General features: G+C 32.3%; 4 protein-coding genes across 4 annotated transcripts; 2 read left to right on the forward strand and 2 right to left on the reverse strand.

The window, feature by feature from the left end:
- Positions 1-512: 512 nt before the first annotated feature.
- Positions 513-1,548, reverse strand: HELRODRAFT_178015 (hypothetical protein; the record flags this gene model as incomplete). Its single annotated transcript, XM_009026153.1, has 2 exons — positions 513-1,423; positions 1,539-1,548. The coding sequence occupies 2 exons, from the start codon at positions 1,546-1,548 to the stop codon at positions 513-515; spliced, it is 921 nt and encodes a 306-aa protein (XP_009024401.1).
- A 2,870-nt stretch (positions 1,549-4,418) lies between these two features.
- On the reverse strand, positions 4,419-5,348 carry HELRODRAFT_178016 (hypothetical protein; the record flags this gene model as incomplete). The annotated part of the gene is made up of 1 exon (XM_009026154.1): positions 4,419-5,348. The coding sequence occupies one exon, from the start codon at positions 5,346-5,348 to the stop codon at positions 4,419-4,421; it is 930 nt and encodes a 309-aa protein (XP_009024402.1).
- Positions 5,349-5,971: 623 nt separating this feature from the next.
- Positions 5,972-9,560, forward strand: HELRODRAFT_178017 (hypothetical protein; the record flags this gene model as incomplete). The annotated part of the gene is made up of 5 exons (XM_009026155.1): positions 5,972-6,089; positions 8,004-8,168; positions 8,430-8,588; positions 9,036-9,161; positions 9,385-9,560. The coding sequence occupies 5 exons, from the start codon at positions 5,972-5,974 to the stop codon at positions 9,558-9,560; spliced, it is 744 nt and encodes a 247-aa protein (XP_009024403.1).
- Positions 9,561-13,338: 3,778 nt separating this feature from the next.
- HELRODRAFT_85430 (hypothetical protein) lies at positions 13,339-13,913 on the forward strand (the record flags this gene model as incomplete). The annotated part of the gene is made up of 3 exons (XM_009026046.1): positions 13,339-13,572; positions 13,659-13,771; positions 13,883-13,913. Coding segments are annotated over 3 exons (378 nt in total), but the record flags the coding sequence as incomplete, so codon positions are not given.
- Between the last annotated feature and the right edge of the window lie 2,595 nt (positions 13,914-16,508).

Below are 16,508 nucleotides of genomic sequence, written 5' to 3' on the forward strand. Positions count from 1 at the left end.
TTCGCATACTGAATGTCAGTTAAATGAAGTGACAAAAATGTTTTGCGAGGTTAATGCAGCAGTATTATACCGTGTAACCAATTTTAATTAAGTTACTAAATGTAGGTAAAACGAAAATCAGCGAATTCAACATTCGTTTAACCCTAATACAGTGATACTCCACTGCAACGACCTTCCCATTTGCGACCGTTTTGCTTCACTCTATAAATGCTTTTTCCACATTTAAGAGCTGTTTTTTATGACATTTTCAAAGTCGTTAATAGGGAATAACACTGTTGCAAAAACAAAACTCCACTTAGGTAAACAACAAATCAAGATGAGCATAAAGCATGCACATATTCGTAACGTAACGCAAACATATTCAACATGATTCTATCGTTTTTTCGACATCAAGGTTTTTAAAGGATGTGTTTCACAAAAAGTTAAATAAATAAGTAATGAAATGTCTGGAAATGTATATCATTCAGCTAAAAAGGTAATTCATTAATAAAAGTTTCATTTAACTTCTATCATTACAGAAAAGCCAATGTTTTGTAAACAATTTCATTTCCGTTCCTCTTCGACAGAATCTGAGGCAACTTTTGAAAGTTTCCAGAACAATTGTTGATCCAAATGACCTCGCTATCATCATTATGGCTACCATCGACTTCATAACTGACCTTGCTACCGATATCTGGACGACAGTTAACATGGACAAGAGGAGATTGATTGCAAAGGAATCCATGCTCCTTCAAACTTCTATTCATCCAAATCTCACTCTCATTATAATCAGTATCACAGTCTTCGGATGAGTCATCATTATGCACCTCAGTTCTCTTCACCATGTAGAAACTGGGCTGAGTGTTGAAGTCTTCCATCCATTGGGGCTCGGTTGAATCACTTGCCGTTGAAATGGAACAACTGACGTTGCATCTTCGCAGATTTCCTCCGTTCACATTCGAAGGCATTTGAGGAGCAGGAAGTTTGTTCGTGCCAGTCTGAATGTGGCTCATTAAAGAGTCCTGTCTGTCAGGTCCAAAACTTTGGCTTGCATTGATGCTACAGAAGTTCGCAGCGAGTTCTTCGTATTTCATGGAGCTGTTTAATACACTCCCAGCAGTTGCACGGATGGAAATGGTATCAGCTGATTTTGTTTTGTACAGTGAACCGTTGATGGCTGTTGATGCAGTGGATTCACGTCTGTCGTATACACAGCGACACGGGTTGAACAACTTGCCGACGGGTTTTGTGCGTGTGAGGTTCGCGTGCATCTTCTTGTTGCTCTCGTGTGAAGTATTTTCGTTACTCTGCTTCACTGAACATTTATTCTTTTTTGAACTTCTGCTGCTTCTCTTGTTTATCTGTTTTGACGTTTGTGATGGTTCTCGAAGGCTCTTAAAGCGGGAAAACAGTTTCAAAATGCAGTTTGACTTTTCTTGTTTTCCTGTGTAATAATAAAATATTATTTTAATTTAGTATTGAACACCTTTAAATATTTAACCAAAACAAACAATGAAAATTAAATGTTCAACCATAAAAAACAGCGATCATTATCTCACCTGTGTTCATGTTTGAACGGCTTAATTTTGAACTGAACAAAACGATATACAGAGTTTATCAGAGTGGTTCAAATTTTATTTCAATAAAACCGGATGCGTTAGTTTAAAATAGTTTGAAATTGATTTTCACTTCTCAACTATCTTTTCGTTCACCAGTTGACAGCCCTACTCAGCTTTATATATGCGTCGATGTATTAACCAATCAAGGAATACATCGAGTTTTGAACACAGAGCTGATTACTTACAATAAAAAGTTAACATCAAAGCATCAGCAACCACGCCATACATGGTATAATCGATGTTAAAACATTTCACTAAACTGTTTTGTAATACAAATCTTCAATCGCGTTGAAATTTTAAGTATTCATCATCAAGCTCCTCGTGTATCAGGTTTCCAGTAAATAAATTATGAAGTAAAAATACATAGGTTAAGTCTTTTAATTTCTTTAAAAAAAAGACTTCACATATTTTCTCTGAAAGCAAAAAAATATTTTGTTTTTATTATACATGAATTCAAATGTATTCAAAATAATTTTAAATATCAAACGCAAGTATTCAGTAAATAGACACATAAGGGAGAAAAGTGAACAAAAAAATTATCAACCAATAAATTAAAATGATCTTTAAAAAAAAGCTTAATTGGCCCGCCAAGCCAATTAAAGCACTTTAAACTTAATCGATTATTGTTAAAGTGATTTACTACAATCTGATCAGGATCTTAGCTGCCAGCTAAGAAATTAATAAGATTCTTGATTCCTAAAATGCAAAGACTTCACATGAATACTGTAAATGTAAAAAGTATTCGTTGTTATGATAACTGTAGAATCCAGAAAAAATAAGCTTATAGACAATCGCACGGGACATGTTTTAAAAACTTGTTGATCAGTCCTCTTCGCTTCAGCATCAGCAATATAATAATCAACTAGTACATCTTTATTACCCGTAACTATTTACGCACTCTTAATTGAATAAGGTGAATTGTACTGTAAATCACATGTGCTCCTTGAAAGAATGCTTTTATTCACACTGGTACATGATTGAAAGAATTGAGAATTATGTGAAAAGTAGATCAACTTCGGGTGCATCCAGTTCTTTGAACAGCAAGAAAGATGAAGACACAGAGGAAGATTGTGGCATCTGTTTAGAAGCCATCACAGAATACTTCACTTATGTAGTTGTTTGTTGCCACATGTTCTGCAAGGAGTGCGTCGATCGTTGGATGCTGAGACATTCAACTTGCCCACTCTACAGAATTCCAATAGGCGAAAGATTTGGAATTGAAAAATACTAATGCCTATTTATTGTTAAGCCATTTAATCAAGCTAGGTACAGTCCTTCAGTCATTGAACAATACCTGAAGATCATGAAGAGTTGCCGCATGCGTGTATCCGAAATGTTTCCAGTGCACAAATTAGACGATGCCATGGCCCAAATTTATGAGCACGTATATAAACAATAATCTCCAGTTGTGTGAAGAATTTTCAATGATAACTATAAGTTGCGAACTTTTATTTTTTTTTAATTCAATTTTTCTTGCTTAAATGAAATTATTATTGATAAAATTTCTAAAACTCAACCAAACTTACCAGATAAAAAAAATTTTTGTTACATAAAGTAAATGAACTTAAATTACTAAATTAAATGAAATTATTATTGATAAAATTTCTAAAACTCAACCAAACTTACCAGATAAAAAAATTTTTGTTACATAAAATATATGAACTTAAATTATTATGTGTTAAAAATGATTGAGAAACATTGTGAAAGCAAAGATATCAAGTTCATAATGTGTTGGCCTACGAAGAAAAACATTAACAACAACGATCATCCAAGGACATATATTTTAGTATAGGTACATGTTTTGACCTTTCAAAGTTTTTGATTGTATTGATCATTCAATTCTCTCAACAAAAAAACTTGAATAGTATTGTTTTAGAAAAACTCAACTAAAATGGTTCTACAGTTATTCAAAAAATAGAGAACAAATTGTTTGTTGGCAAAATTTAATTTTATCGCCGCTACAACTCAACATTGGAGTACCACAAGGTAGCATACCGTTTTTTTTACTTTTTGTTATCTAATTTAATGCTCTCCTAACGGCTACAACTTTTTTGACTAACTTTTTAACTTTGACGAACCCAACGTTTCAGTAAGGGCAATGATATTAAACATCAGAATAATGAAACAAACAAAGATATACAACAAATCGTCTCGTGGTTCAATTGTAACAAGCTTATTCTGAACAAAAATTCGTGACGGACGAAAGCTGCACTGGTAAGGATCCGTTTCAAAATTTCTTATTTCATATTAGTTAATAATTTTCAAATTTTATTGAATTAAGTAATTTCAATTTAAACTTGGCATGTAATGTTTATTACTTGATACTCAAACTGAGTAGTTTTTACAAATGCATCGGAATAAAATTGTGTAGACAATTTAAACGCCATTTTGATTGTATGTAGATAAGAACAGAACATAGATAACACAACGCTATTTTACAATAATGATAACTCAACTCATATTACTCAGCAAGTAAACAATCGACTACTTAAAGTCATTAAAACTCTAACAATAACCAGTAAAAAAAGCAAAGAAAGTTTTGTTTAGACCGAGTTGTAGTTTGAATTTGTGAAAGGCGAGTGATGTCTTATATAACAACTGATCGATGAAACACACATATGTGAAACATGTGTGTATGCAACATATTATAAGTGTATATCCCATATACATATTACATGCATACATATTCAACATGGGTGATATTGTTTCAAAACCAATAACGTTTTTTATTTAGGCGCTTCACAAAAAATCAAATAAATAATGAAGTCACAGAAAATATGTCAACGTTTGGTTAATAAAAATTTCATTTAACTATTCTCGTTACAGGAAAGCCAATGTTTTGTAAACAATTTCGTTTCCGTTCCTCTCTGACAAAATCTGATGCATCTTTTGAAAGTTTCCTGAACAATCGTTGATCCAAATGACCTCGCTATCATCATTATGGCTACCATCGACTTCATAACTGACCATGCTGCCGATATCAGGACGACAGTTAACATGGATAAGAGGAGATTGATTGCAATGGAATCCATGCTCCTTCAAACTTCTATTCATCCAAATCTCACTCTCATTATAATCAGCATCACAATCTTCGGACGAGTCATCATTATGAACCTCAGTTCTCTTCACCATGTAGGAGCTGGGCTGAGTGTTAAAGTCTTCCATCCATTGGGGCTCGGTTGAATCACTTGCCGTTGAAATGGAACATCTGACGTTGCATCTTCGCAGATTTTCTCCGTTCACATTCGAAGGCATTTGAGGACCAGGAAGTTTGTTTGTGCCAGTCTGAATGTGGCTCATTAAAGAGTCCTGTCTGTCAGGTCTAAAACTTTGGCTTGCATTGATGCTACAGAAGTTCGCAGCGAGTTCTTCGTATTTCATGGAGCTGTTTAATACACTCCCAGCAGTTGCACGGATGGAAATGGTATCAGCTGATTTTGTTTTGTACAGTGAACCGTTGATGGCTGTTGATGCAGTGGATTCACGTCTGTCGTATAAACAGCGACACGGGTTGAACAACTCACCGACGGGTTTTGTGCGTGTGAGGTTCGCGTGCATCTTCTTGTTGCTCTCGTGTGAAGTATCTTCGTTACTCTGCGTCACTGAACATTTAATCTTTTTTGAACTTTTACCGCCTCTCTTGTTTATCTGTTTTGACGTTTGGGATGGTTCTCGATGTCTTTTAAAGCGGGAAAACAGTTTCAAAATGCATTTTGACTTTTTTTGTTCTTCTGTATAATAATATTTCATTTCAGTATTGAGAAATTTCAAATTTATTTTAAAAACAAATATTGAATGTTTAACAATACAAAATAATAATCAAAATCTCACCTGCGTTCATATTTGAAATTACTCCCTTATTAGTTGAACTGAACGATATACTGAGTTTATCAAGCTGATTCAAAATTTATTTCGATATAAACAGACGTCTTTTTAAAAATAATTCGTGTGTGATTATCGCCACTCAACTATTCATACAAAAATTTATTTTGAATTTTAATTTTGACTGTACTACTCAGCCTTACTTATATATATGTCGATGGCTGGACCAATCAAGGTATATATCGAATTTTGAACACAAAGCTGTTACTTACAATAAAAATGTTAGCCTCAAAGGAACAGCAACCACACCATACAAAGGAATTACCGATATTAATCCATTCAAATAAATTCTTTGTCGATGCTGATTAAAAGCTGCGTTGAAACTTCAAGTATTCACCTCGAGCTGCTCGTATATCAGATCTTCAGTATTCATTCTCAATACTTCGTTAATTCTCATTTTATTAGATGATGTCAATTTACTTTTTTTTCATGCTCATGCTAATTATCCACTTTGCAAGGAATGGTTTACAGAATTTAAATTAGCACTTAATATGAGACTAGCAGGAATTTTTACTATTCTGAAGGATAAAGGACTGTCCAATAAGGATATCACGGGGGTCAAAAAATTTGAGACCCTGTGTGCCAATGGAAGGAGTGATGAAGTCCTATGTGAGATTTTGTTTTGTTCTTCACGTTTCAATAATAAAAATTTTTTTAACATTTTTTACGAACAAAAATTTGTAAAATTTTATGTTTGATCCCAGCTTTGTTTCATTGAAGCGCTTTTCTTTATTTATGAATTTATGAACATGTCTATTTACCTAAACTTTACGCTATTAGATAAAATGATTTGAATTTTCAATCATTATTTGCGAAATGGATAATTTGCGTAACACATTTCAAATGGTGAATTTTAGAAAGAGAACTGTAGAAAAGTTAACTATGCAACACACGTACAGTACAGTACATGTGCATGTGATTATTAAACGATAGAGAGACAATATGTGCCAGGCTTAATCATGTAAATAATGTCAGATGAAGACATTTACACGTAAAATGTAAATGGAGCTGTCAAAAATGTTTAAAATGCTTCTTACTTGTAGTATGGCAAGTACAAATATGTAAGCAACTACAACTTTAAAGAACTGGCACAAGTGCATAAAATTCATTCTCGGATAAAATATATAATACAATTAGTCTTACAGTTACATATTCTGTTGGAATGTAACTTCAAGCAATTTTCGTTGGCCCGGCTTTTCATTAAAACAATGTTGATTTATTTTGAACGGCTGACAATACAATAGATAATAATAATACCAGAAAAATATAAATATGTGGCACTTAATATATTCATCAGTTTGAACGGTTAAACTTTCTTAAACATGCACATAAACAAAAATGTGACTCACATCCCCTTTTTTGATAACAAAACTATTGAAACACTAGACACGCAACTGAATACACATTCAGCAAATTGTTCGACTATTGAAATTTTATGAAAGCATGCAGACGGTTGACACTCAATGATAATTTCAATGGTCAAATAGACATATTAATAACTATAGTCAATCAAACATATATTTGAAGTTTGAGCAGTTTTTTTTTAAATTTTTTTTACATTGGCGAAATAATCTTCAAAGTTGTGTGTGCATGCGTCTGTGCGTGTGTGTTTGTTTGTTGATGTACGTATGGTTGGATAAAGATGATATTTTCAAATTTTAATATTTAATTATTCTGAATTTTACAAAAATTAGATATGCAAAATTTCAACTTTTGAAGTCCTACATAAATGTTATATTAAGATTAAAATTTTACTAATTTCAAGCACTACATCATCCAATAATTCAAATAATTCTCAATAGCCGTTGAAGTGCTGAATTTTGATGAGGTTGATTCATTGGATGGAGAGGAGATAGTGTAATGGTTAAAGCGCCTGTCTCTTCTGCTGCAGTGACCAGATTCCAATGCAAAACGATCCCATTCTATTCCCTTGCAATTCAATTTCTGTGTTTACGTGCGCTGTTTGGGATGTTGGTACTTCTGTGAGCAATAATATATTATGTAATGATGTTATTAAAGATCATATTTGTATGCTGGAGCACGTTGGCGTTTCTATGCTAAATTTTATTTGCTCGTTTTTTTGAGTTCATCTGCTAAAAGTTATTCAACATAGCTTTCAGGTTTAGATTTTTCTTTTGGGAAATTATTCTATGTTTTGTTATAAAAATTTAAAAATTATTTTGGAGAGATGATTTATTACTAGATACCCAGTCGCACAGATTGACGTACTTTCTCTCCCTCTCTCTCCTTCTCTCTCTCTCTCTCTCTCTCTCAACATACCACAACAATTCTCGCAATTGAAATTCTTTCATAACGTTATTTAAACATTAAACGCGAATTTATATTTAAGATTAGGTTGAACAAATTGAATGAAACGGAAACTTATTAAAACTAAAATTAAATAAAATTAAGAAATTAAATTAAAAAAAAGTTTTAATTGAATTAAATTATAAATTTATAGAATAAAATAAATAAGCTTCCAAATCAAACGATCGCATAAAATGATGAAAATTATATTATCAGTGGTTATTGTGGTAGCGGCATTGTTGACGAGGTGGCAAGTGGAGGCCGTAAGGTGCTTCAAATGCGATTCCGATTCAAATCCAAGTTGTGGTCTGCCATTTAACAAAGAGTATGTTGACACGTGCACCGGGAAGTTTTGTTGGAAGGAAGAAAATTGGAATGGAGGTTGGCTTTGGAAAAATAGTGTTTCTTATCACTATTTAAAGAATACATTAAAATTATTCGAAAACAAATTCAATAAAAATTTGAATAACTGGGTGATTTTGTGTAAAAATGTCAATGAAACTTCTGTAATAGGTTTCATCTAATTATTATCTTATAGCCAGTTTTTACGACTGTTTTAATTCAGTATTCAAACATCTTTACATCTATAAAGACATATTCTTATTAAAACCAAATAAAATAAATGTTGAAAAAATTTCCAAGGAGTCCTTCCACTACCTCCCAACATGAAAGTGACCGCCACTCGGACTTGCTTAAACGATTCGAAATCCAGTTCTTGGATAAATTACGGAGATTTCAGCATCTACGCCGATACCTGTGACGAAGATTTCTGCAATGGACCGATCATGACACTTTCCGAAAGTAACTAACTCCTACGGAGCTTTCAACATTGATACAAATGTTTCTTCATTGATAGCAGTTTTATAAACCAGGGATATTATTTTATTAGTTAATTTTTCATGTGCCGAAGCAATCTGAAATTAGTTTTTACTTAATGTTGCACTTTAAGGGGCGTGATGGCTCAATGGTTAAAGGCGCCTGGTCTTGCTATTGCAATGACTGGGTTCGAATACAAAAAGACTCCCATCTATCATATGCAATGTGTATGATGCGTGGTTTTCACGCGTATTCATATACGCTGCGTGTGTTTATCGTTGAAACCTCAGAAGCAAGCGCAAAAGAGATAGTAACCTTTAACCTTTTAACCTTTAAGATACATGAAACTCATAAAATTGAATTTTCTAAAATATTTGCTTGCTTGTGACAAACCACTTTGAATTTATTCCACCAATCCTCCAACATCACCAGATCCCAAGCACAATAAAAGCATGATAGATTGCTACTACTGCAGTGGGAAGGACTGCAACGAACCAGTGAACAGCATGAAACAGTGTAGGGGATATTCTTGCTACGTCGAAGTTTCACTCAGTCAAGGTTCCAATCTGTTTTTAATAAATGCATTGTCAATGTCCTTATTATTTCAGTGATGTGTTAAAAATGTCTGGTCTTGTGTTGTAATTACCTGGTGTGAGTGCAATAAGAGGGAATGGTTTTTAATTTTTCAAGTTTTCATCAATAAGTTATGAACACCATATTTTTATTAGAATATAAAATTATAAAACTGATTACTAACTTGTTTTTATTTTGCTATTCTCAGTGACAATGAGAACATGTTTGTCCGCATTCAGTGAAGCTTCAGCTGAAAAAGTTTCAATAAATGGCATAAAAATTTCGGTGCTGACATGCAACGAAAACCTCTGCAACGCTGAGAAACCAGTCGAGGTTCAGACACGTCTGCAAACACTCTTCAGACGCATGTTTTCAACTGATTAACCAAAAATTTAAAAGATTTTTTTAAATAAAAATTCACAAATAAATACTTGGAATATATTTTGTTATCTTGTATTTAATTTACATCGTTCGGGTGAACGTCTTATTAAGAAGTAATAATTTGAGAATTTTTTAGTTATTTGTTGTTGTTGTCAGTGTAACTTCCTCCTTTTACAAAAAGAAATGTTTAGCACACAACGTTAAATTTAACTTTGACTAGGGAATTGTATATTGAACAGAATAAATAATAACTTGCAAAATATTGACAGCCAATTTCTGTTTTCGCCAGTCTGCTTCATTCCTGCTTGTTGGGTGCATATTTCTGGATTGGTTGATGTTTTGACTCGTAAGCATTCGTAAAAAGGGACTTTTTAAAATTTCGGTTATCTTAGAAGAAGCTAACGTGAATTTAAAAAATTACGAATAAACAAATGAACTGATTTTAAATTGATATGAAGATTTTGGAAAAATGTTAATCTGAAATTATGTGACGAAATTTCAAACAAAATTTCGAACAAATGATGAAGCATATTATTGGGTTAATTTAAAGACACTCTTCTGATAAATTTACACTATCTCAAAGATTTCTAACAAAAATTCAAATGTTGGTCGTATCAGATAAGAGTAGAATAAAATCAAGGTGTGAACAGTAGCAATCCGTTTTATCTCGTAACTGCACGTGACTAGGACACAGCCTGGGAAGTTTTGGATGCAGAGTCAAACTTTAAGAAGCAAAAAATAGCAAGTTCTTCACATAAATTTGAAATCTCTTCATTCAAAAATTAATAAATAATATAATCGAATACAAAATATCATGTGATACTGATTTTTAAAATTTGATATATTAAAATCTCTTTTGTTTGATCATTCGAGCGTTTGATTTAATTATTCTAGAAAATAGACTGAGTAGCAAAAACATGAATTTTAAAACAGCAGAAATGAGAAACATTCATTTCGAAGGTAACGTACGTGCGTTGTTCACTTTCAGCAACAAATCGTGCCCTGTGCTCGTTTTCACTTATTCACCAGTGAGTGACAATCAACAAAACAGCGCTTAAAAATTTATAAAACTTATAAATTGTGCACATTAAATTTTTTCAATTCGTATTTCACTTTGTCTCATCCGTTGATTCATCGGAAAATAATAAAAGTCTATAAAATTGATCCTCTTTGTTTGCAGTTGGAACGTGCTTAAGTGTGATTAAAACGAAACGTTTGCATAAATACAGAAACTTATCTTCATGTTTACACTGTTTATTTTCTCATATACACAGCAAATAATTCTTTTACTATATATAATAGTAGAAAGTTCATAACATCATGGAAGTTAGTTTGGTGCGTAAAGACTGACGTCATAAGCGATGATGAATGGATATTTGACTTCATGTTTCCTCGTTGCCCAGTTGTTAGTGGTGTGTCAAATTTTAAAAAGTTTTTTTTTGAAAAAAACAGGGCATGGCAAAAGAAGCTTTTTGATGTCCTGTTTCCATTGGTGTCTTTCAATTTTGAATGGATGCACTTTAAGCTTGGTAAATTTTGAGTGAAAGTTTTGCAAACATACTACATTATTTACGGGAGAGCGGGTAACATGACTTTAAGTTGAATGTACCCCCATTGTTAGTTATGTTATAAATCATGAAAAATTCATAAAACAGCATTTGTCAAGCTGTTTACTTTTTGATGGAAGAAGGGATGACACCAAGGTGATGCTTAACGTTGTTGGTTCTTCCAAGAAATTTACAGGTATGGTAAAGGAGGAGCACTATTCAATATGCAGTGAACCAGGAGGAAAATATTTGTGGCATTTTGTTCCTGGGAAAGCTACTGAGTCCAAGAAACCAGCGGAGATAATTGCAGATAACATTGTTGAGTGGCTGAAAGAGAAAAATATTGATGATAAGCTTCTTGCTATTGGTTGTGACAGTACCAATACAAACACTGGCAGACATGGTGGTGTGATGCAGTGGATTGAAAAAAAGCTTGGCAGAAATCTTGTTTGGTTGGTATGCAATCTTCACACAAATGAATTACCACTGAGACATCTTATTCAAGAATTGGATGGTCAAACACTGAGCAAGGATACATGATTGTTAATGCTATCAGATCTGGTGTTGTGCCTGACAGGCTTGCGAACTTACAGATTGGACCTGTCTGTCACTCAAGATGGTTGACTACAGCTCTGTTGCAGGTTTCCAATCATGGTCTGAAAGATATGCCACTTAGAAATTTGAAAATGATTGTCGAATTTATAGTCGGAGTTTATATGCCTAATTGGTTTAACATAAAATTAAAGCATAGTTGGATTGATGGTCCGAGACATGTTTTTTTTCAGCTTGAGCTTTTGAGAAGCCAAAACAAAGAGGTGATGCAGATAGTGATGCCTGTGGTAAGAAGATCAGCCTGGTATGCATATTCTGAAGCTGTTATCCAGACACTGATTTGTAGTGACAAGGAGGAAGAAAGAAAAGTTGGAATTGGAAAGATTCTTGAGATCAGAGGAAATGCAGATGAGAATGTTCAGATGGGGGATATGAGTTTAAGACAAAGGGTAACATCAGATATCAATCCTGATGCCAGCAGCCTACTTGAATTCATTCATTGGGATTCTGAAATGTATGAATCTCCTCTAATTTGTAGCTTAATAACGGCTCAAGTCAAACAAATTTTGCACACTCCAATGATAGTCCCAGACTAGCCCTCACACATTCAAAGTATTGAGAAATGTGTCAAGATGGTTACAGAGGCAAGTGAACATGTCTACAGTCAGGAAAGAAGGGTTGGATATATTAGATCAGAGATCGTCAGCAGACAACTAATGAGTAGAAATGCGAGCAAGAAGGACATGTACAACCTCGTAAAGTTTGGAAATAATTGACACTTGCCGTAAGCTGTGAAACTGTCTACTTTGTAATTGACATAACATTGATTAGACATTATATATAATGCTAATACTATTTCAGTATTTAATCAAAATATAAAATTTGTCGTTGCTTAAAATTAGTTTTCTTTTTTCAATGATTTTTACAATTAATTCCTAAATTACGAAAATAAACATTTTAGCGGAAATTTCAACATAAAATTTACTAAGCTTAAAATTTTCAAATCTGAAATCTGAAGGTTAATTTGGATTCAGCATTCAAAAATGTATCTTTTTGTAACCCTTGGTTTTTAAAAATTTAAAAAATCAATTTCCGATATAAAATTGACACACCCTAGTGGTCAGCCAGGCGGGACTTCCATCTGCCGGCGACATTAAAACAATTGTGGACAGGGACAATATACTTAGAGCAAAAGAAAAATCGCCCAAGATGCTCCCTATGGTATGTATGTATTAACTATTTTTATTTCAATTTGAATCACTTAATTGGCAGCCATCTATTTTATGTTACAAAGAGAAATCTTTCACTGTTTAAAAACTGAGTTTAACAAACTATTTCAATTCAGTTTTTAATTCATAGAAACATAATTGTTATTAAACATTATAAATAAAAAAATATAAATTTTCAGTTAAATCCCCAGTAGATGGCAGATATTTTATTAAGTTGAAAAATTAAGTTGAGTCTATAACATTAATCACCGAAACTTTAAAATGAAAAATTCATCATTGTCATGTATTGAAAATTCAATATTCAAGCCCTAAAACTTGAAAACCTTTAAAAACTATGATTAAAGATTTTGAAAATATTTAGACTTTGTGAAAAGTTATTGGAATAGAAACAAAAATAATAAAATTTTATTTTTAATATTTTATTTTATTATTTCAAAAACCTCTCAAAAGAAATGGAGCGACAAACTGGCCAGCTACGCAGCTGCATGGGCCAAGAAATGCACATCCCAACACGGTCAACCAGAAGAAGCAAAAAATGATGGGTTCATCGGACAAAATATTTATTTATCAACGGCCGGCACTCCCAATTACAAGAATGCAACCCAAAGCTGGTACGAAGAAAAAGCTGACTACAACTACAACAGTAACTCTTGCGAGCCAGACAGAAAGTGCGGACACTACACACAGGTAGAAGAAATTTCTTTGTAATATTTAGGTACACACAAGAAGAAATTTCTAATACATTATTTTGTCCACCAAATGAAAACCAACAGGTAGTTTGGGCGAGGACAACAGATGTAGGCTGTGCGGCCGAGGTCTGCAGCGGTGGGATACAGGGTGGCACGTTTACAAGTGGATACATCATCGTTTGCAACTATTTGCCGCCGTGAGTGATTTTTCACAAACATTAATTTGATCTAAAATTTAATCAATTGATAAATTTTTGCTGTTCTAAGTGAAAGTTTTGTAATTTAGTTACTTTTTAAAAATTCGACAGAGGAAACTGGATCGGTGAAAAACCTTACTAGGACTGCTGCATCGACTAGCAGACCCATGTTTGTTTGATCCATGAAGACTTTCATTCACAATCTTCTTATAGAAGCAGAACATGCCATGCGTAACAGATTCAATATAGATTCAATTTTTTCCATCTTTGAATGAATTGTACTTTGAAAATCATTTTATAATATAATATTTAAAATCCTATTTTTTAGGGTTCATACATTCAACAGAAAAAGTTGTACAAAAAATAATTGAAGGCATTACAATAAAAATCAAAATTGTAAATACCAAAAAATATAGTTTGTTTAAATTCACAACAATGAGTGCAATTCAATTAATACGCAGAGAATGTGGTAAACAGTTGCACATTTGTAAATTTTAAATTAAGTTCAAACAAATAATTTTGTAATATGCTTATTAGGAAAATTATCTTGGAATTGTTTCAATCAAAAATAAAAGAAATAAGCAAAGTAGGCCTATTACAAGAATTAACTTTTCAGTTTTAATGATTTAATCTTGGTTTTTCAGTCCGTTCAGATTCCGGATTCTATGAGCACCTTATTCGCAAGAAAATCATCCTATGTTAAAAAATGTTAACCTTTTTCTTCATATTTCTTTTCTAAAAAGTGAAAAATGTTTTCTATTATGAAAAATTGATTGTATGCATATTAATTACATATAGATGCAAAACAATGGACTATGATCGCTTTTCAGTTTCAGTGATTCTACTGTGTGATGTGATAAAAATAGTTATTAAAATCTAAGAATTTAAAACTAGTTTTTATTAGTTAATGTTAACAAAATAATTACTTTGTTTTTGCAGGTATTATAATATGGAAACAAGCGCAAAAAAGAGAGAGTAACTTTTTTAACCTATAACTTCATTATCAAGATGTCTCACAATGCTTACACAAAGAGAAGCCATCAAATCGCACTTGCAATCAACACGCAACTCCAATAACACGCCAAATTCTTGACAACAACACAAAAATAGTTTATCAAAAAAAACATCATCACAATACACCTAAAAACTGCAAAAGCTCACCTAATAAATATCAATAACCTCCAAATAAACATACAACAAAGAATGATATCATTGCCAACTCGATGCCTTACTAACTTCCATAACAATAAAGAACAAAGTAATGACTGTATCAAAAAAGAATGCGATATCAACTAATAAACTTTGCTAAAGAACTTTACTTTGTTGATCCCTTGGATATGAGCGATAAATATTCACTTTGAACAAACAAGGAATCACCAAAGTAGAGTAAACACAGTATATATACAGGTTTGAGCATCTGGCTACATAGACAAAGTATCAATTCGATCACCGAAGATGGTATAGAAATACCAAAAAATATTTTTTGTTCTGTCATGCAAAAAATAAACAAAACTTTTCGTTTTGAACTCAAGAAACTTGCGAATGATTTTCGATCAACCGTTAAAAAATCGAAAAGTTACACAGGAAGTTATCTAACGCCGAACATGCTGTGATTCACATCAATAATTGCATTTCTGGCAGTCTTATTCTAATATTTATATATACAAAGCGTATATGGTACTTTCAAAAAGCGATGTGTGCAGATACGAATGTTTTGGTAAAGTGGACCTATTTTGCTATTAGCCGCATATGCAATTTGCCTCATTATGTGTTCTGTGGGCCATGTGAGGCCCATTCAATATAGGTAAAGTCCAGACTTCAAAACGCATGAGAAGCATCAAGAGTTTTAGAATCAGGTAAGATATTAGTAGAAATAATAATAGAACGTTTAGATTTATTTAAACATAATATCTTAAAAAGAAAAATATGTTTATCTTAAAAGCCACATCAAGAAATAATAGAGAGATGTACAACGTGTAGAAATATTTAAATAGTAGTGCCGGTTTTTCAGATCAACAACGAGAAAAAAATCCATTTGTCAATTTCAATTATGACATAAACTCATAAGACGAATAGTCAAGTCTTATTTTTTAAAATATTGGTAAAGACAAAAGGGAAAATTTAGTTACAAAAATAATAAAACAAGACATATTGACGAAACTATTTATTATGCGACATATATTTCCAGTTGAATTTATTTTTTTGCTTTTAGTTATTTTTGCATGTTTTAACAAGATTTAACCAAACAAGTGAACATGATCTTCAATGCCCCATAAATATATTTTATTTCAAACATTTAATTAGTAAAATCATAGCGAGTAATAAAATATAACTTAGTTATTTATAGAATTTTCTTCTATAATACCTTGATAATTATCGTCTCAAATATAACTTAGTTATTTATAGAATTTTTTTCTATAATACCTTTATAATTATCGTATCAAGTTTCAATTTTTTTTTTGAAGGTTAGATATTCTGTGGTCGATATTTTATGAAAGCTGACTGATAGTTCTGTCGTAAAAAGTGATTCTCACAGATCCAGGGTCATGATAATATTTTATGCCAGCTCTGTTTAAGAAGAAACAAATTTCAAATGTATTAGTTTATCTTACAACAATGGAAACCATAAATATTAAATTTATATTAATGAAGATTGTTATTGAATGATAAAATATTATAAAAAAGTTTTTTTTTCTGTCTGCCTCTGCTTATTTAAGAAGTGATTGACCTTACAGTA

The sequence above is a fragment of the Helobdella robusta genome, assembly GCF_000326865.2.
Source record: "Helobdella robusta unplaced genomic scaffold HELROscaffold_45, whole genome shotgun sequence".
NCBI lineage: Eukaryota > Metazoa > Annelida > Clitellata > Rhynchobdellida > Glossiphoniidae > Helobdella > Helobdella robusta.